The sequence below is a fragment of the Myiozetetes cayanensis genome, unplaced genomic scaffold (genome assembly GCF_022539395.1).
Source record: "Myiozetetes cayanensis isolate MyiCay16 unplaced genomic scaffold, myiCay2020 scf20-37, whole genome shotgun sequence".
NCBI classification, from domain to species: Eukaryota; Metazoa; Chordata; class Aves; order Passeriformes; family Tyrannidae; genus Myiozetetes; species Myiozetetes cayanensis.
Genome location: NW_026087412.1, coordinates 13,587,214 through 13,609,058, shown reverse-complemented (window position 1 = coordinate 13,609,058; position 21,845 = coordinate 13,587,214). Strand labels below are relative to the sequence as shown.

The window sequence follows — 21,845 nt, the reverse complement described above, 5'->3', positions numbered from 1 at the left end:
AGGAGGAAGTCTTGTGTCTAGATGGGGCTTTGCTTTGGTCCAGCATGGCCATGTTCAATTCTGAGGAAGCAACAAGCCTTTCCCCAGTGAAACAGGGCAGATTTAACTGCTTCTCCCTCCTGGAGAGCCTCTGCCTCCCTCCTGCCAGCCCTGAAAGCTGGTCCTGTCTGCTGCAGACCCAGCCTCCTGCCTTCACAACACCCCAAACCCACAGCTTTGGGGAGCCAAACACACTCAGGGTGAGCACAGCTTTCCCCTGTGGCTGCTCCATCCCCATCCCTCATCCCAGGCTGCCCTGAGCTTCACTCCCACCTTTGCAGTCATCCAGTCACAGGACCAGCAGAACCTGCTGCAGCAGAGGAGCTTTGCCCTCTCCCTGCAGCATGGAGGGGATGGAGGAACTCAAACAGCCAAGGGAAAATGGACAGCAGTCCAAAAAGCAGCAAAATGGCTTTTCTGGGCAGAGGCTGCCCTACCCTAGAGAACATCCCCTTGGGACAGGCTGCCATGGCAGCACTGCAGCATCCAGTGCTTTGTTGGGAAGAGAAAAGAGCCCCTCTGGGGAAGGGATTAGGCCTTGCAATAAGGAGGGGGGGGACTGTGCTTTCACAAACACCTTAAGAAACCTGTTTCTGTTACCTAAACCTTGAGACACAGTCCTAACATGCAGCTCCTGGTCCATGGAGAAGTAGACCAGCACCTGCAATTTCTAAGCACCTCCACTGCTTTAAGGAGCAGAAAACCTACCTTATAACCAGGCCATTAAAAATCCTGGTTAGAAGGTGTCTTTCAGCACCAGATCACAGAGATAAAAGGGTTATTGGGGCATATACATTTCTGAAGGGTATGAGCAGTGGAAAGCCCTCAAACCATGTCCCAGAATAACGCTTCCCAAGAAAATGTGGTTCAAACACTGTTTCACCTACATGCTACAGCCTCCCTAGAGAGGCCATGGCTTTGGGAATCCCGTTGGATGTTCCCTGACTCACCTGTAGCCTAAAGAGTCCATGGGGACAGGGGCCATGCCCAAGTTTTCACTGTAGTTTCTTGACTTTGTTGCATAGTTATGTGAATCTACATTCCAGGCAAAGCTGTTCTGCACTCGCTGCGTGGCCTCGGCCTCGATCTGCTCTTTTGGTTTCATCATGTTGAGGTGATGGATGTGGTGGTAGACATGTTTATGGTGGTACAAGTTAGCTGCATCCAGTTTCATTCCTGATTTTGTTGCGTGCTTGCCATGCCCTGGAGGAATTGTTCCCAGTGTCCCTGACAGCTTTCCTAAGTGGCCGCTTTCCGGGGACCGCGGTTTAGGAGAGTGCCGGCCGGGCCCTGGGGACTGGCAGCCTGGTGTTTTCATCACACGCTGCACGTGTTCATCCAGGATGCTCTCGGGGTTCTCCTCGTGGGCATCTCTCATCTGCATCCCAGCACAGCCCATCTCAGCGTAACGAGGAGCAAAGTGATGGAAGGCTTGGGCGGAAGGCATCTTGTGGCTCATGACCGAGGGACCAGAAGAGATATCTGCATCCTCACCTTCTTCCTCCTGCAAGAAACACAGGGACGATCAGAGAATGACAGTGGCGTGCAGGAAGGGGTCTCCAGTCCCACCTTCTGCTCAGAGCAGGGTTGCTGCCAACCCCTGGGTTAGGCCTGGTTTAATCCAGCCAGATCTTGAAAACCTTCAAGATGGAGATCCACCAACCCTCTGGAGACCTGTCCCAGAGTGACAGAAAACTCCTACTGCTCAAGCCAAGCCTGTGCAGTCTGGCTGTCACCGAGCAGAGCAGCTCAGGTCTCTGTACCTGCTTTCTGAACCATCATTAGCGACATTCTCCATGCACTCCCCAAAGAGACTGAGGTGAGCTCTGACAGGCAGCCCACCCATCACAACCAGGGACACAGACACAGCTTTCTGACCGGCCTAACAACTCAATCAGGCACAGGAGCAGGCAGAACCTCACTGAAAGCAAGTCCCCCGAAGGTGGTTCTGTTAACAACCAGCAGCGGAAGCACAAGTTACTGCACTGCACTTGTGACTTCCCACGCGCCTTTGGTAAGGCACCGCTTCAAAGAACATCAGATAAACCCAGAGCTACAGGATATGTGGCAAATCAGTTCTGAGTCAGGTGAGACCGGGGGGGGTTCTCACCCAAATGACTACTTCACAAGGCAAAGCCAAGAGTGGGCTGTAACAGGAGGGGGCAAGTGAAGGTCGACAGCTGCATGAACGGTTTTGAAAATCAAACATTGATTTCTCCCGGGTATGCTAAGGCTGGAGTGAAGCACTTCACGCAGATAAAGAAATGGGTTGGAAGTAACTGCTTGTTCTTGCAGTTCACGCTGGTCTAGGACACGCTGTTAGCGACTCTTAAGTCCTTGCCAGGAAGAATTAAACTCCTCCATGCTGACAGCCACAGTTTTGATGCTGACGAACTACTTTACGCTCCAACATAAACTCAGATATTTATGAAGTTTCTTTATTGGAAGTCAGGATTCCTATTTGTTTTAATTACACAAGCAGGATTCCAGCGAGCCCTTTAATCCTGCTCTCTTTTCCTCCTTTGGCACAGTAAAGAAGTCGGTTGCAGCACAGGGTATCTCTGCCCTGCCAGATAAATGCATCTGCTGGAAAACACTGACTCCCATCAGCTTTGCCTGTCAGATGCCATCATCCATCACTTGCTAACCGGCTTCAAAGTTTCAGCTGCCAACCACACAAGAAAGCAAATAACAGACTTCCTCCCAGTGTCACACCTGGGGGTTCAGACCTGGAGCAGAGACAATGCCAGGCTTTGAAAGTGCCAAAGGTGTGGGTGCTGCAAGCCTGGGGTGTTGACATGATGCTGGTGTCTGGAGGGGACACACCGCTTTCTAACAGATCACTTTGAAGAACTTCAGAGGCACCTTTCATCTACAGCCACTGCAGCCTGCCCTGGGCACTGAGCTCAGGACAAGAAATGAGGAAGCCTGTGCTGACTAAACCCTTGCCACTGGGGTGAGCATTTGTTAGCAGTTTATGATAACCCACATATATGCTCAGCACCTGGGAGGCTTTTGGGCCTGGTACCTCTCAGGTTTAAACACCAACTAACACTCCCTGAGGAACAGCAGCATGACCTTTCTGCTCAGAGCCAGAGCTCTGGCAGTGCTGTCACACCAGAGAAGGGTGGTCCAGCCAAATTGGGTGCCTGGAATTTGGGAAATCCTCTGGCTGCCTGGAACTGCATTTTCCATGTAATGTGGACTTTTGCTTCAAGACTGAGTTCAGGGTGGGCTAAGGGAGGAAAGGGATGCCTTGGCTCTCTCTGTTCACCTCAGCTCAGCTCATTTGTGTCACTGAGCAGATCTGGACCCCAAGCAGGACCACAGGCAGGAGCAGGTGATGTGCAGGCAGGCCCTGGGGATCATCCCCAGCACTGGTCTCAGCCTCACATCAGGTAGGAGAGCCCCAACAGTGAGACACTGGCAGCAATGAAGGAGTTGGGGTGCCTATCACAAGCTGTCATCTCTCCTTGAGCTGGGCAAAGGTTCCAGTCAAGGCTACAGGTATCAGTTGTGCTCAATCTTTTCACTCCCTCAGTCTGCAGTGAAAAAACTACATGTGTGGTGTGGGCTCTGGAGCTGTGTTTTGGCATCTCACTGTGGTGAGCTGGGCACAGCCTGGCAGTGAGCAGAGTCTCTGGGAGGGAGGGGAACCCCGGGTCCCATAACCACTAGATGGTGCTTTGTTGACATAATATTGCCAGAAAGCTCTTCCTCCAGCTCCCAAGGCAGCGGCAGCCAGAGATGCAGCTCCAACTTTGCTGACTGTCTGCTGAGCTATTTTTACTCTCCAGCAAGGCTGGGGGTGCCCTTCCCTTTGAATTAGGAGGCTGAGAGCTGCACTGATGAGCTATGGGCAAGCAATACCTCGCTGCAAACCTACTCTGCCTTCTCCCAGTCCCACCCATTCCCAATCTGCTGCTGGTTGGGAAGGCAAAGCAGTTCTGCTAAGCACCAGTGCCTGTTCCATCATCATGTAAATCATTTCCCTCTCTAGCCAGGCAATGTTTTATATTCAAATAGTGAGAATCTCAGCGGTGGCTTTGCTTCCCCCGGCTTATTTTCCATGTGCTCAGTTCAGACAGAGTGATCTGTATGATCTGATACTCATCTGTATAGGATACTGCAGCTTCCCTGCACGGACACGAGGCTGAAGTGTCTCAATAATATGGGATAAAACAATATCCCCTCATTCTCTCTCACACTGCTCAGAGTAATTAATTCAGAGTTTGTTTTTTTGGTAAAACAGAAATCTGTCAGTCTTTTCAGTAAAAGGCATTTGGTTTCAAATCAGATGCCTCCTTTCAATGTTACTGCATGATGTGGCTTTGAAAGGGAACCTGCAGGCAGCTCAGTATGGAGGAGAAAAATTCCTTCTTCTCAGCTTTTGCAAAACATTTCCAGCCTCTCTGCTAAGCTGATAACTACCTGGTGTGACTAACACTCGTGGTTTTCCCTGTGCTGCTGTGCAGTGAGCCATGCAGACCCAGGAAGAGGTTACCCTGTAGTCTGGTGTTCAGGTCACAGAAAAAAAGCCCTGTGATCTATCAGGATTCCAGCTCTCCCTCTTGCTGATACCAGCAGCTCCTGCACCTTAAGTGCTGACCTAAAAAAGCTACAATTGCTTACTCTGAGTTTTTCCTGAATGGCTAATGCCAGATGCCAGCCCAGTCAATGAAATACATTCTGGAGACAGCAAAGAGGTTTAATATATAGCATTAGTGGGAGTCCTGGGCTTAAAAATAGATTAAGTCACACAAAAATGTGTTTAAACAGACTTAAATATATTCTCTGGCACATAGGTATTTGCTGATTTTATGGTATTGCTACTGGCAGCTTCTTCAAGGAGGCAGAGGGCTGGAATAATGGAGTTCAGTACAGGTGGGGGCTGCAACAGAGCCACAGGATGAGAAGAAAGCTCTAGGACTTAGCAGAAAATATTGCTGGTTACACTGGCTTTGTCTAGAAAGCAACATTCACCAGACAGGACAATAGTGCAGTTCCAGAAGAACAGGAATCTAATCACAAAACAGCACCTCTATGGCCTGTTCTGGCTGGATGGGGAGCTTGCTGGAAAATGCCTGGAGCTGGAGGGGGCCTTACAGATCCTTCTGCCTTCCTCAGTTCTCTGCATTTGAAATGCAGATGGGATTTAAATCGAACACTACAACCTACAGCTCTTTTTTGTTTAAAGAGCTACTAGATGAACATTTTAACATACTCCAGTGGGGCTGAAGGTTCTTTCCTGGAGTCCCAGGGGCTCAACTTCCCTGAAAGCACAGAGCCAACAAGCCAGGCACCACCACCTCTGCTTTAAGGGAGAGCTGCAGGTTGCTGAGCACAGAGCCTTCGCCTCAGGGCCACGGCAGCTATTAACTGCAGAGACCCACAATTTCATCACACAGAGCTGCAGTTACACTGACACCAGACCAGTGACATTCAGTAACACCACAGGGTCCTCTGAAATCTCTCCTGTATCCCCAGCACAAGATGGAGTGTCTCAGAAGAAAAAATACGGTGTGAAAGGTGAACCCCTGTTACACAGTCCCCATCCTCGCATGGAAGGGACTGCTCATGAAGTCAGGAGAGTCAGGGTGCCAAAGAAGGTGATGGAGAGCATCCACAGCCTCTAACTTACAGCAGAAGTGGGCACTGCTGTGCCATGGCCGGTATCTTACACAGAGAGGGAGCACTGGAGCTCACAGAGCCCTGCACGGATGGGGGAACAGCACCGTGAAAGTTCATGGGACCACGGGAGCCTCCAAGAGCCCCATGCAAGTGCTGACCACGGCAGTGGAGCAGGGAACTGGTCACTCCAGTTGCTTCCACAGCAGCTGAAATCTCCCTGTGGTACAAAGCAGCCTCCCAGGCTGGCAGAGGAGGCAGGGAAGTTACTGACCGCTCGAACGCGTTTAAGGCGCTCCTCTAATTTCTCCTCTGCTTCACGTTGCTTCTGTACTTCCTCCAGGCGGTTGATCAGCTCTGCAGCAAACTTCTCTGGTTCCACGTGGATATCCTTTGGCATTCGGTACGTACGCTGCGGGGAGAGCACACCAGGGGTTAGCACACGGTGCCTGAAAAATCCCACGTTTATTTGGGAGGCTCTGATAACTGGAAATGCCGGTCGTCCCGGTGGGGAGCGGAGGGAGGACAGGCTGGCAGGCACTGAGGTGCAGCCCAGGACCTGGGGGCTGGAAGCTGAGCCACTTCCACGAGCTCCCCAGCTGGCACCAGCCCCACACACCGCCCCACGTAAGGGAAAGGTTTTCTGGAGCCACAATTCAACGGGGTTTTTTCGGCACCAAATTCCACTTAGGGATGGATGTGCTCGGTTTTCTCCCAGTGTACACAGGGTCAACAGGAATATCCTGGTCTCAAAGGGTGGGAAAGGGAATGTACAGACCTCTCAGGCACTCAAAAATCCTGTTCATAGCAGTTATGCTTTCACTTGGATAGAAAGGAGGACTCTGGTGCACACTCACTCGGCTTATCCCAGGAGGATCAGCGTATGCCAGTCAACCCCTGCAAAACGGCCCCTATTCCCACAAAGCATCCTCTCCTCCTGGAGGATCCCGTAGGATTGCATCTCAGCTCTTCAGAGCCATGCAACGATTCCCTGCTGGCTTTATCAATACAGCACCCTTACAAGCACAGATGCCATTTCACTGCTTGCTCTGGGTGAATAAATGAATATTTATGGCAGTTCAAGGGCATTCTTGATTCCTTATGCTGAGTTACTTTGTCCTGAAATTTCTGAGCTCTGGGATAAGAAGTTTGTGAAGTATGAAGCTCTCAGCTGCTGTATTTCCCCCCTCATTTTCATCCCTTCTGCATTATTTTGCTAAAATATTAGAAACAATGAAATGACACAGCAGAGATAAAAATTTAATTTGGAGGAAAAATAGTTGGAGAATTCAGCAGCACAAAACCCTGCATTCAAATGTTTCAATACCAACACGAGAGAAATATACATTCTATAGGACCAGAGATAAAACTAAATGTGAAGACATAAGATGACTCACAGCAAAAGAACAAATGCAGCATCAGAAGCAGACATGGAGCTTGAAAACTTTAAAGGAGGATGAGAGACCACCCGAATTTATCCCAGACCAGCCAAAAGATCAAAGCAGAAGACTAAAATACTGCTTTGCCTCAAAACCTGACAGAAGTATGCAAATCATATTGGCTTTGCTGTCCCTGCCAGTGGCTGAGAGGAAGGCAGGGAAGAAAACCAGCAGCAGTAAGTACCCCCTGATGGCACCAGGGAGCTGAAGGCATCGTTCATGACACCCCAGTTGGGTTGCAGAGGTCCCAGTTAAAGCACTGCTTGTTTTGTTTGCCAAGAGGAATTGGTCTTCCTGACCTGATCCTGCCAGCAAACCTCAATCCCAGTGACCCATCCGAGCTGGGAAGAGGCTCCACCAGCCATCCCTTCATCCATGTGTGGAGCCACTGGAGAGGGCACAACATGTGTGAGCTATCAGGTGGCTCCCACCCTGGGATGACATCTTTGCTGCCACCAGGACCTCCAGCCCCGCAAATCAAATTAAAAAATATCACCAAAACTGCAGGTAAAGATTTTCACCAACAAAAATGTTTAGTCTTGAAATGCTGGCACAGGGGCTGAGGCAGCACGCTTCATCTTTGCACTGTCCAGACATGGCCCAGCAAGGGGGAAGATGTGGCAGGGCTGGTTCCTGCTCTCTTACTGCCTGAGGAGCTTCCAGCATCCAAGTGATGTCTCTCTGTTCCCCGGCATAGCCCAGGGGAGCACTTCTGGCTTTCTTCAGAAACCCCAAACCCATGGCCACCTCCATGCACCTCGTGAGGCTGCACCAGCAGTTCCCAAGGAGGGAAATAAATCTCTCTCTTGCCTGACAAGTCACAACCCGTGGGGTGACGTGCTCCCTCCCTCCTGCCACCTCAGACAGGCCAGCTCTCCCTGCGGTTGTTTACACGACAGCGGCACCGAGCCCTGCTCCGTTAGACACCTAATGAGCCTAACGAGAGACAGCTCGGAGCTCAGCACTTACAGTCTCAGGTCTCCCTGTTGCAGCTACCACAGAGGAGCACAACTGGGAAAGGATTTCTCTTTAATTTCATGGTCCCTGATGCAATGCAGCATCCCGAACCAAAGCCTCTCCTGAGCCTCCGGCAAGAGTGGGTGCAAAGGCTGTTTGGAAACCTGAGTATGCAAGTCCTGCCACAGGAAGATGCCTCCCTGCAGGCCCAGCAATGCTTAAGGACCACAGCTCTGTCTCTGATGAGGATCTGAAGACATCTGGAATCACTGCTGTATCCAGGGAACTCATGATGAGATGATTCTGGTCTTTTACAACTAATACCTCAGCATGTTTATCCACAGGCTCTCAAAGTCTGGAGATGACTGAAGATCAACTACAGAACTTACAATAATCGGAACCCAAGAATCTTTAGGACGAACTAATTTTCCTCTGTCTTTCAAAAAGCTGCTGCACCTGCAAAACCCACTGCCCTGTCCTTGGAGCTTCCCACTCAGCACAACAGCTTGCAGAGGGCCTCAGCAGCCTCTTGGAGGGTGCAAACACAGCCTCCCCTGTGCAGCCATCTCTGCAAGGGTCTCCCTGAGCATCCAAGTTGAGTGCAGCTGGAATGAACCTCACTTCACCCCGTGGATACCAGCTGTATGTTCTCTTCCAAAGAGAAACATGGGAGACATGCTCCATCAACAGCCAGCCAGGCTGAGCACGTGCCCAGAGCAGGATCCTTCAGGGCTTCAGGATTCTGAACCTGCCTCCATATTCCCATGGGCATCCAGAGTCCTGCCAAGGGAGTTGTAAATAAGCTGTTTATTCTTCTGAAATTAGAAGGGGCTCCAAATGCTTTTGTTCCAAGTCAAGGATGCAGCAAGGGTTAGGAGGATCCAGCCCTCCAGTCTCCACCAGAATGAGATCTCTGGACATTCTGAATCAACAATTCAGAATGAAAGAAAGCACTCAATTTTAAAGAACTGTTTATTTACAGCTCTTTTCTCTATTGTTTTATTTAATGACCTACCTACTTCTACTTAATGCCACTAGTTAGATAGGTCTGTCCAGAACCAAACCACACTGAGATGGGGAGGCTGCAGAGGACAACAGATGGGAGGCTGAATGCCAGGTGGATTGCCAACAAAGAAATTGCTTGAACTGGTCTGGATGGAGCAATCTTTCCTCGTGACAGCTCTGAAGGAGTTCTTGGGGTACCTATCACCAGAACAATGTCCTTGGCACCTGAAGTGCCTGAAGCTCTGGTACCTTAGGGAAGAAGCAGCCTGCTAAGAACATGTGAGAGCCCCAAGCTCTCCAGTAGTTCCACTCAGCTCTCACATTTCCTCCTTCTTTTCTTGGGGCTGATAGAGTAGGAATTGCATGGATTTTGCTCCATGAGGTAGGTGCAGGTCTGGGTTTTGATGGATTTCACCCTCCCTGAGAAACTGGGGTTTGAGGACCGAGTTGCACATCAGAACACAGCGGCACCCAAAACGTGTGGTTCTGCCACGATCCATACGTGAAAAGGATGAAAGGGAAGAATCTCACTGCGGTCTGCAGGTTCCCCTTGGGAAGATTCAACCTCAACTGCTCTGAGATAAAACAGGCAGTCTTCCAAAATTATATTGGGTAGAGGTCCCTAAGCAGCCCCAGGATCCACGGGTTGGGCTGAACCATTTCTCACAGATCTGAACAGGCCAAGGAATTCTGTGCTGGTAAATCTCCCTCTTCTACAGGAGGCTTGATGCCTCTGTGATGCCTAAGGGGCTGATGTTAGATCACAAGTCAGTCTTGGAAATGAAAAGACATCAGGGTAGAGAAGCCACAAGCAAAGAACTTCTGAACCTCCTTATCTCTTAGATTGATACATTCCTCTGTGACGTAAGTTTTTAACAGATAAATGGTGTCTCCATACCAGAAACACTTGTGGCAGGGCTCACAGATACTGGATTTCAGCATCCACTTTAGCAGCATTCAGGGATTAGCGAGGAGTCCCACTGCTGCAAGGCATATGAGGGAAACGGCATAAAACAGCCGATGAGAATTCCAAGCAGGTTCCCAGCTCGCAGGAGCAGAAATCTCATTTAGCTGTAGTTATCCAGGCAGCACGAGACCAGGCTCCTCCTGTGCGCTCCCCACTCGAACAGCACAGCAGAGTGGTCACTCACAGCCTTCTCCAGAACGCTGCAGAAGCCACCCTGCAGTATCCTTGATTGTGGGGCAGGACAGGAGAGCTCCCGCCCGATCATCGAGCTACAGCAACAGCGTCACAAAATGGCTTCTTCGTGCAGTTAAACAAACCAACCAACCAAATCCCAAGTCTTAATGCCTGAGGATGGATTTTCTGAATTTGCTGTGGAAAAGGAGGATCTCCCATCCTCTCCTGGGAATGGATGAATGCCAGAGCTGGGGTAAATACAGGGTATTTACAGGTACAGCCCTGGCCCTGCAGTCTCTGGGCTTTCTCCCTTCCTTTGGGAATTTGCTTGCTCTTTCCTTCCTTGGTGCTCCAAGACTCTGCTTAAATCCAAGAGATGGAAAACCACATGAAAGTAACACTCACTCACTGTGTAATGGGTTCCTGCCAGAGGCACAACACAGGCACCCACTGCATTCCTGGGCAGAGCGCCACTTCACAGAACACAACTTTTCCAAGCTTAGAGCTGGTAAGTGTGGAAGATGTGAGCTGGTAAGTGTGGAAGATGCAGATCACAGCCATCCACACAACTCCTGCTGCAGAGCAGGGCATCCTACATACCCAGCACATGCTGTCGTTACTTGGAGGCAGTCACGGCTGTTGGAACTGGTGAGCAGTCTCCTATGAACATATAATCACTGCAGTTTATAGCTGCTGGACCTAACTACAAGTGCTGCTATTAAAAGCAAGAGAAGTCCTTTCAGAATTTTGCATAATAGCCCCGTAACTCATTTGTCAGGGAACAGTAAGGTCTGTAAAGGACTTCTGAAATGACTTTCGGAAGTAGGAGGTTCTCTATTATCAGTAGGAAAACATGCCGTGCATTCTGCAGGCACTATCGGCATGGACTCTGGCTACACTGGGGAGATATGAGTCCATAAAGACCTTCACTCAAAGGTTGTGATTTCGTCACTGCCACACATTAAAAAGCAGCTCAGCCCTGGGTTCAGCCTGCTTTAGCCACGGGCTGTGGGACAGCCCAACCACCGGCCTCGGAAAGCAACACTTGAAGGAACATTTGCATGGCTCCTTGCTAATTGGGGCCCTTTAATTCAATCAGTGTGTAGTTAGAGGTGAATTTTAAAGAGTAACTTTATAACATTTCACACTGGTGTTGTCAAAACACATTGTCTAATTACCTTCTCCTTTCTTGGCTGATTGATAAGCAAGGGCAGAGCAGTGCCTCTCTGAAGTCGATGCCAATTCTGCGTCAGTAATTGGCTGGCAGGAGGTGCCAGAGTGTCTGAACTAAACTTTTATTCCCTGGAGAAAGACTAGAACTAACTCAACTTCTCAGTCCTCTGCTCCCATATAAATATGTGTCAAGATGCCTTTTTTCCTGGGACTTAAAATTACAGTGCAGAACCTAATGGGAACTGTGGATGTTTCACAGAAAAATCCTTGTTGAAGCATCTGTGTGTAGTTTAGGAAGAATATGTAATTCTAAAAGACTGTGTAGGTAAATAGGATAATATAAAAATTTATAAGCAGCAGGTGGCCAATTTAAACCTTGTTCCCCCCCCTTCCTTTTTAAACTGGTTTCCAAAAAGGTCGATAAAATTTAATGCTAAGTAAAACTAATTAGCCTGCAAGGAACTGCTGCTGGAATGACACTTATTCAGTTCAACAAAAGAAATGTTTGGCAGATGGAAGTTCGTTAAAGCAGAGCTCACTATACATATTTAATGCTCCAAACTCTGAGTTTATAACCTGCAGTTCATCGAGGCATTGCCAGTGCACACCATCAACAGAAAGCCACTATTATTTTTATCCAAAAGGTAAAGCCACTGACAAGCTTTGAAGTCGGAGAATATTCACTCAGTAGTTCCCACTGTTGGGGAACAGCAACAACAATAACAACAAAAAATAAAGGCCAAGCTTTCAAACTTCAACTCTAACAAAGCCATGCTTACAGTAAAAATGGCATCAAGTGAAATAAAAAGGCACCCAGCCAGCCTTTTCAACAGCAACCACACTGTGAAAGCAACTGTGTGAAAAGAGAGGTGACTGAGCAAGGATGGCTATGAGCGTCCACAGCCAGGGCTTTTATTGTCAACCCAGTGATCAAAGCACAGGAGACCCTCTTAAATCTAAGGAAAATAATCTAATTTAAAAGGCAAAACAAAGAGTGGTGGTTTTGGTGTGGGTTTTTTTTTCTTTTTTTAAATCAGATTAAAACAAGGGTGTATTTCTGCTGGTATTGTGCTGCTTTGAGCAGGCAGGATGAGAACAGCTGCGTCAAGTTTGAAGGCACTTCTGGAAAAAGCAGATGGAGGCTTTTTTTCTCCCTATTTGATTTGTGCTGGAGTCCAGCTGTCCAAAGGGGAAAGAAGCACCTTTATTCCCTACTAGATACTAAATGTCACCTGTAACATCTCACAAAAAGAAAACAATAACAAGCAGAGCCGCAGATGGGGATGCAGAACCCTGGCAGTCGCGCTCATCTTCCAAAAGCTGTTTGCTTACCTGGAGCAACCAAGTGTCAGACAAATGAGATACTTTGGCCTGCAACTTTCTTAGCTCTCAAGCCTTGTAACCCCAGGTGAGCTTTCCTGAGTCCTTGAGAACATGTTGCAGCTCCCTTTGGCTGCTCAGTGCAGAAATACTGCTGGGGACTGCTGCATTTCTCCCCCACTGACCTTGGCTGAGACCTACATCAGCCTCCACAGCCAACAGCCTCCTACACCTTCCACAAACACCTCCAGCTCACCTGAGAGCACATAACCTGCTTGCAGGTAAATGCCAGCCAGTGCTGCCATTCTCATCTAGGAGGAACAGCCAGCTGAATGGTGAAGAAAAATGGGCAGCCCAGGATGGTGAGTTTGGCAGAAGGCTCCCCGAGTCCTTTCTTAGCACACTCTTTGTCCACCTTAAAATGAATTCAGCCCTAAAGGGGGTTAAACTCCAGCACAAGCAGAGCAACTGCCCACTCGAGATCTCACATATTTTGCATATTTACCTCTGGGAAGGAGATAGTGCTACTTACAGGAATGTGAGGTAGTGGCACGCGTCCATTTGCTTTGGCACTTTCTTGCATCTCTCTGCGATGCTGCTTTCGGAGTCTGTAGGGTGGGATCCCATCTCTGCCGGAATAAAACAACAACAGGCCCCGCTTTAGTGCCTTCCTCCGACACGTTTCTGTCTCTCACGCCTCGCTGACACAGAGTGGCAGGTAGGAAATCCCTCTATGTTTGAGGAAGGCTTTGCATGCCCAGAGCAAGAGGAGTCTGTGTGGGGAACGATGCTCGTCCAGGTGCCCACACCAACAACACTCTGGCCCTGGGGGCTGGGGGGACTTACACGGCATCCACCGGGAGCAGAGCAAGGCAGGACTCCTGCAAGTACTGCCCAAGGCAGAGGGCAGGGAGAGGGACTTGGACTGCATCCTGGTACCTTTTATAGTTGGTTGCTTTCTCTAAAGAGCCTGTAATGCACACATTAAACCACAGGGCAGGCCAGGAGAGGGGGGAGAAGGAGGAGTGGGAGCTCAGTGAGCATCTACTCCAAGGGGAACTTGGTCAGGGAACAAGGTATATATTTTTAAGAGAGTGTGACAGCTTCTCAAATGGCTTATCAAACCAAAGGGGTAGGCTCCACTGCTCCCAAGGCAAGCTCTAGCTCAGTCTGAAATTACGGGCTTGATACTGAAGTCACTGTGGGGAAGAACACAGCCCTCTCCCCAGAGGAGACTGGACGAGGTTAGGAAGGGATGCCATGGGTAGTGACACCCAACTAACTGAACCAGCTCCATTTGGGTTTGTGCCTGTGCTGAAAGAGCTGGTGAGGGAGGTCTCTGTGGGGGGAGGAGACAGTGGTGGCCACAATCCTTGGTCCTGACAGACTGGCAGTGTGGTCCATGGCTCTGCCATGAGCCTGGGTACACGTGGGTCCCAGCAACAGGGTGTCAGCAGGTCAGAGGCACCAGGCGTTACTAAACACCCCACAAGGCAAAGCATCAGTGGCTGAGTGTGACTTCAGGCAAAGGAAAGAAACACATTTTTGTTCTCACCATTGCCACCACCCTGCTCACACCTTGGGACAAAAAGGTGAGTGAGTGGAGCCCAGTCATGAAAGGACACAGACCCACCCCCTGGTGACACTGGGCTATTTTTGGGGAAAAATCAACGAATGCAAAAACAAATGCTAGCCTGGAGCTTGGCAATTTGGAGCTTTCCTTTTTTATTTTTCACATTTCTCTGATTCAGTAGAAGAAAATACTGTAGTGCCACAGAAGTGGGTGGAAATGAATGGAGGGATTGGGTAAATCCCAAGTACCAAATACCTTCCATGTACAGGCATTGTCTCCTGCCAACCCTGCACCCCTCTGAGCTGTGCAAACGAGTCAGTCCTCACACATCTCACAACAACAAGATGTTTGAACAAGCCAAATGTCCTTAGCACCTACCCCCCTCCCCAGCTGCTTCTCCAAAAAATCCAAACAGTTTCACCAGCACATTTTTAAAGTCAAGATGCCATTTGGCAAGAGAAACACAATCTACCGTGGTGTTTTGCCTGCAAACCTACTGAGTTTCAAGCAGCGGCCTGTGTGAGGATGGCCACCATCAGCTCTCATTCCCATTCCCATCGTGCTGGCTCCCTGGAAAAGCTGGTGCGGGCAGAATCGCCACCAAATTACACGAGCAGAGCACATTTTCATGCACCAACCCAGGCATTCAAAATGAAACACCGTTAAACCCAAATAAAACCCGTGATTAATGACAAGTGCTTTTTTAGTAGGAAGACAAACGAGAGAACGGAAGATGAGCCAGGCTAATTACAGCTCTGGAGAGTGGCTGCAGGTAATGCGGGAGGAGGAAGAGCGTGTTGGGAGCACCACCTTCCCTGTGCCCACAGTGACACGGCTCAGGAGCTGGGCAGTTTCCCCACACGCTGCTGTACCAACGGGGGTTACTGCAGTGTTCATTAGGCCTCATTTTCTTTAATGACAAGCCTCCATCTGAACTTAAGACTCACAACGGTTGCAGAGTTTCACCGCATCGCGAAGCGGCTTTTTCTGGATTAATGGCAACAAAACAACTGGCAGTTTTTAGAGGAGAAACAAAAGCCAGGGGGATTATTTTAGCCATCGCTGGTCGGCATCAATAGACAACATTTCAGCTTAACCACTGCACAAAACCCGGGCGCCAGAACACAACTCGCACGCTAAAGCCGCGCGGCCATTCGCGGGGAGAGCGGCATTATGTTAGAAAGTGCAATTTTTCTTTCTTTCTCTCTCTCCCCTTTTTTTTTTTTTTTTTTTTAATTCTCCCCAGCAGCAGTCCCAGCGGAAAGAGCGACTTTTGTTCCCAGCACAGTAGCGAAAGGCTGATAATGGCCTCTAATCTATCCGGCTTCAAACACATGTTCAGCCCCGCTGTGCTGCCTTTGATGTCATTTTAACTAGATTCCCCAATGCCACCTCTGAACTTGGAACATTCCTTCGTTCAATGTACTGTGCCAACTCAACCAGAGGAAGCAAATTCAAAGATAAGCACTTTAATTTTATCCCAACAAAACCTTATTCAATAGATGGGGGGAAAGCAAGGAAAACCAATACCGTACTTTTGTTTTCCTTTTGTCAGGTAGCTTGCTTTGAGATATTTTCAATAGATAGAGAGAAATTTTATATATATATATATAAAAAATCAAAACTTTTTTAGAGCACATCTACTTTTAAAGTAAAACTTTCTCAAACTGTTTTTCCTTGTTTCACCACGTGATTTTCTTTAGCACCAGAAAACTCAGCGCTGAAGTGCAACGGGGGAAGAGGAGTATTTCTATAGTTTATTTAATGACAATGCAATTGGTTTGCTGTTGGGGAAATGTGGAGGCTTCCTCCCCTCTCCAAACTGACCTGGCAAGAGCCTCTGGTGAGCAGGGAAGTCTGGCTGTGGCTCTGCAGATGGATTCTTCTAAGAAGAGCTGCCTTTGCTCCTCTGCAGACAGCCTCCAAACCCAACCATTACACCTAACATTGGACATCATCACTTGAGATCTTTTAAAGTAAAAAGCTGTTGAATTTGTTAAAATATAGTAGAACTCAGGGTAATCTCTGGCCACAGGACAGAGAGGAAACAAATCCACAGTGAAACTCGTATTTTCTACCAGTTACTCTTACCAAGGCACCTCCGTCACCCAAGAGACCAGTCACATAAAAGTAGCCCCACGAGAAAATCACCAGGCATTTTGGTTAAAGGCCAGTCATCCAAGGAATAACATTTAATTTGCAAGGCTTTTGAAGGAATAACCACTGTCCTAAACCCCTTTGCTCCAGGGAGAATGGCCATCCTCACTCTGGAGCAGGTTTGACTGGAAGTGGGTAGGAAGGAGCATCCCTCTGGCCCAAGCCCATAGGCACTGAGGGCTTCCCAAGCGCCTTGGGGGAAGGCAAAGCTGTATCCCAACCAAGATAAGCCAGGACACATGATAAGACCCAGAGGAAGGAGTATTGTTTGGCTGGAGCACAACACAGGGCTAAAGAGGAGACATTACCTCTTGTTTACCATGTAAGTTCTTGCAGCAATCAAGATAGATATGGACCTAAGGCATTTCTGCATCTGAACTGGAACATCATATGGCAATTTAATGCATTTCAGCTGCTGCCTGTTGCCTTCCTACCTACGGTTGCTTTAACTTGCCTCAAGCATCTCTGTTGTGACACCCCCTCCTACCCACAGGCTGCCTCCTCCACGGAGGGTTATCTGCATGGAGGAGCAGTTTAAGACAGTAAGAGCAGTTTAGGACTGTGCTGGAAATGCTGCTGCAAGACTGGGGCAGGCTCTGAGCAGCCCAGGGGGAGGCAGAGCCCCAAAGACCCTCCACTGAACACCAGCAGTGAACGACTCGGTCCCACCTGTGGCCGTGGCACTGCCGGGCCAGAGCTCGCCCGTGTCCTCCCCAGACCTTGCCTCCACACAGACCAGCTAAAACAACACAGCTGCCCTGCCGATTGTAAAAACAGGTTTCAGCAGAGAGGACCGGAGCTGTTTTGCCTACCAGGGCAGAGGAATTCCTATGACACAGGAAGACTGAAAAATAATCAGCGGAACGCAGGCGTTTAAGAGCAATGTTTTTCAAGCTACTCAAAAAGCAAAGTACTCCGACGGGGGACTGATAACATATTCGTTACATAAATTCAACCCATTTCAATAACATTTGCCAGAAAGACATCCTGTTGAAAGCTGGTCTTTCGGGTTTATAGCTGGTATCGCAGCTTTACAACCCCTTTGGTGGGCTGGGTACTCCCAAAAAGTCTGTGCCTGCCTCCCTTCGCCACAGACAGGCAGAGCATCACTCAGGTCCTTGCCTTGGGATCACACCCCACTCATGTGCTGCCCTGGAGCACAAGCCAGATTCCTTCATTATTAAGCATGAGTGCTGTATGTAAACAGCACACAGAGGGAAGAACCTCACTCATCAGCAAACGAGGCTTTTATTGCCATTTTCCTCAGAGGAGGCCTAAATTCAAAGCACGGAGACATGTAAGTCTTGTCAAGCAGCAGGAGTCCCTTCTTTAACTTCATCTGGTTGTTCTTCATTTTTGCTGCCTTGAGCAGTTCTGCAAAAATTCCTTTGAAACTCTGGAGGCAGATAGGTTCAGCAATGCCATGCAGAAACCGAATAAAATCTGGTGCTGGAGTCTGAAAGCTTGTAATGAAGAGCAAGTGCTCTGAAAACAGGCAGAGCCTTTGTAAAGCCAAAGGTCAAGGCTGTACATCCAGAATCCCAATTTGGGGATCATTCTGCAAGCACCCAGTTTGAGATGCATAGAAAGAAAGATCACAGGTTTACCCTTATGGTGTTCAAGTCCTACTTAAAATGAACCATTAAGACTGGGTTAATTAGTAGCAGAAGGCAGCACGTGTAGTGGTGGTAATTAAAGTCCTAGAAGCAGACTATGGTGAGCACAGGAGGAATAAAATGCCTAAAGGAAAAAGGAGCATAGGATGGCCAATCAGAAATTATTCTGCCTGTAAAAGAAACAAACTATGGCTACTGAAATAAAAATCAGGAGGGTGAAGAACTCTGGCATAAATGATCACAACTTATCGCAGGTATAACCATCAGTGCAGCCCCATGAGCCTGCTGGACAAGTGGAAAAGGAAGTGCTAAAAGCTAATTAATTTTGAAGAGTTCTTACATCTGTCTCTCCTGATAGCAAGAAGTTACAAGACCCCTGCTAGTTTCAGAGCACTCCTCCATACAAATTGATGAATATGAAGAACTGCAGAACGATGTGGCAGAGCAGCTGGATTTGTATCAAATGGAGCCTTTAATTAGTGGTCCTCTACAGTGTTCTGTCCTGGGGGCATGCTCCTCTTCCCAGGCCCCTTTGGACCAGGTCTGCCTCCTCCATTTTGCAGCATGACATAGATAAGGAGTGAGGAGCTGGTGTCAGGGTGCAGAATGGACTCAGGGCGGCTCCTACATGGTCCCAAGCCTCCATGGAGCCAGAGACAAAACAGACATTCCTGACCCACCACCCCAGACACAGAAACCCCCTCACCACCGTCCCACTGTATGAGCTGAGGGCAGGTGGGGAACTGGTGCAACACCCATTAACAACTTCTACGGCACAGGCTGGAAAGTTTCTCCAACAAGGTCTGACAGCTCCTGACATTCACAGTGACACTAAACGAGCCTCTTGGAGGATTCTGTGTTTACAGCACTGCCATTAATAAAACCCTCTCCTAATTCTGTAAACCTGTCATCTTTCACCTGAAGAATCAAAGGGTTTCTACTCTACAGAAAGACACTTTGCATTTGCACGACTAAAAACCAGACCAAACAGTGAATATTTTCCCCCAAATCCTTTTTTTCCTCTATCACAGAGATGCAGTCACAATGAAATCTCAAAACCCCTTTTTTTCTCTCTTTGCAGACCATTTTTCAGGCAGGAGTCTCGTGGGTGAGATACAGAGTGCTGTCCTTAGGGGCAGGAAGAGAGAAAAAGCAGAAAATATTTGTCTGGGGCTTATTGGCACAAGTTGTGTTAAAGCACAGTGGTCACCAGACAAACTAGGTCTGGTCAGTCACCAATCCTACTGAAGAGCAATCACAGATTGAGCAGATTACTCCATCTGGACTAACATCTGTGTCCAGTTCTGGTCTGCTCTGGAGACCTGGAGCTCCTAGAGCCAGTCCAGTGGAGGGCGACAAAGATGATGAAGGGACTGGAGCATCTCTATCATGAGGAAAAGCTGAGGGAGCCGGGGTTGCTCAGCCTTGAGACGAGACACTGAGAGGGGACCTCATCCATGTTTGTCAGTGTCTGCAGGGAGGGGTCAGAGACAGACCAGGCTCTGCTCTGTGGTGCTGAGCAATAGGACAAGAGGCAACGGGCAGAAACTGATGCACAGGAAGTTCCCCTTGAATATGAGGAAGAATTTCTTTACTGTGGGGATGACCGAGCACTGGAACAGATTGTCCAGAGAGGGTGTGGAGTCTCCTCACTGGAGATATTCAAGAGCTGTCTGGACACAATCTGGTGCCATGTGCTCTGGGATGACCCTGCTTGAGCAGGGAGGTTGACCCACTGTGGTCTCATCCAACCTTACCCATTCTGCGATTCTGTGGGTTTGGCAGCATAAAACCTCAAGAGAAGCATCCAGGCAATTAGAAAGCTCTGTCTGACATTCAGGAGATACTGTAGCACAAATCACTTACTACAAAGCCAATTCCTCTTGCACCTGGCAAGAAACATTGCAGAAACTCCCACCGAGCATCATTTATCTTTTAGTTCACTCCAAGTATTTTATGCTGCAAACGTTCCCAAGACTGGCAAGGCGGAGCAGCCTCCACAGTGACAAAACAACTGAAGAGAAAGTGAGAATGATCATGACCGTGGTCTATTCAGACACCCCCCACAACCCCAGCTGTGGCAAGACCTCTCCCAGCCCAACACAACATCCTCTGAAGACACAAACATGGCACTGCCCCAGCGGGCTGGAGGTACTCACACGCTGCTGTCTGTCAGCGACATGGTGTCGGCGTCGCTGGACATGCTCTGCTGCTCGCTGTCGTTGGCACTGGTCGCCGGGGCCAAAGCGTAGCCCGTGTTGACATAGTAAGGGTTAACAGGCTCTCTCCACGACCCATGCCTGCAAAAAACCCACAGTCAGATTAGAAGGGCATAACCTTGGCCATATTCTGCATGAGGAGCCCCTGCTGGTCTAGTGGTAAAGGCGCCGCGCTATCACCGCGGAGACCCGGGTTCGATTCCCGGTCAGGGCCACTCCCGGGCAGGTGGGGCTCGTTAGCCCTTAAAGGCAACCCACCTACGTCCTAAGGACCTCGCTGCCACCGTCCAAGCTCGCTTGGCCCCGGCAGATGAACCTTAGGATTAAAGGGTGGGCTCAGTTCCGCGCACACTGTGTCTCACCTAAAAAATCCAATGCGCAGGCTGGAAGGTGTAAAGACCTTCCCCGGATCTTCGCTCGCGAAGACTGGCCATTATTCTGCATGACCAGGCAGGAGGACTCTGCCTGGAGTCCCAGTGTTGGTGACAGGCTACAGAATAGGCTGTGTTCAAACCCAGTTACCCTGACAGAACCATGAAAAATCTGACTCATAATGGAAGAAAAAGGGAATTCATAGTGTAATGAAGGTGATACCGGTAGAGATAAAGAAGGGAGGCAACAAGACTGCGTGGAAGAACTCCAGTTTCCATCAGGATTTACAGTGTACATGGGCTAGCTGCTTAGCACTGTCATTACATGAGCATCTAAAAGCAATACCTAGGTAGTAAGACAGCATTTTTCTTAGTTAGAACAGGCTTCTACTCTTCCAGCAGGGAGGGATGTGTAGCACAGCTCACCCATTCTGTGCTTACTTTAACATCCCTCTTTACTCCACCACATTTCCCAAGGTAGGGAGGTGAAGCAACAAAAAGCTGTTGCTCACAACACAGCACCTAAAGCCGACCTCCAATCTCACACTCAGGTACACCACAATACTTGCAAACTCCATCAGGAAGGACCATGTAATCTACACTGACTTTTCCAATGGACAATCTGTTTGTGGATCTACAGAGGTTGGTTTGTACACAACCCATGCCTTGTTATTCAAGCACACATCCAGGCCAGGCTCCTTCTCTTCAGCAAAATGTCAGGAAGAGAGGCTGCCTCGCTCAGGAGGAGACCTGCATTGATGGTGAAGCAGCCTGTGAACCAAGTAGGCAAGAACTCCTTCACACTAACTTTGCCCCTGGCACAGAAAAGCTCCTGCTGCCAATGTGCCCCCAGCTCTGCTGCCCTGCAGGACAGACAGGCCATGCAGGCAACTTGTTCTCACTGCAAGTCATTTTGCAATTTGCCAGGAGGAGGAACAAGCTGAAATGTTCACACCAACCACACATCAGGCTCTCCCTACCCGCCTCTCTGCATGAAGAGCAGCATTTGTAAGGTATCTTAAAGCTGATGAATTCCTGGGTTTTCCAAGCTCTGAAAATCAGAGTCCTGTTTTAATTCAGATCACAGAGTTCATCAGCACGATCTTTTATTTGGTAACTCAGTAACTGGCACCTGGTTGATGTGGTTTGCAATGGGCCCTGAGCAAACATCTCCATGGAGGGCACATCACGCAACGTGCACTTCCCC

The 21,845-nt window shown here is 48.9% G+C and overlaps 1 protein-coding gene across 1 annotated transcript in view; it reads right to left on the bottom strand.

The window, feature by feature from the left end:
• The window catches only part of AXIN1 (axin 1), a 70,775-nt gene that overhangs the window by 10,096 nt on the left and 38,834 nt on the right, over positions 1-21,845 (bottom strand). The window contains exons 3-6 of the mRNA XM_050317218.1: positions 20,208-20,348; positions 13,235-13,331; positions 5,942-6,079; positions 990-1,543 (exon numbers count right to left, since the gene is read on the bottom strand). Coding sequence (XP_050173175.1) covers positions 990-1,543; positions 5,942-6,079; positions 13,235-13,331; positions 20,208-20,348 — 930 coding nt within the window. The remainder of the gene's footprint in view (positions 1-989; positions 1,544-5,941; positions 6,080-13,234; positions 13,332-20,207; positions 20,349-21,845) is intronic.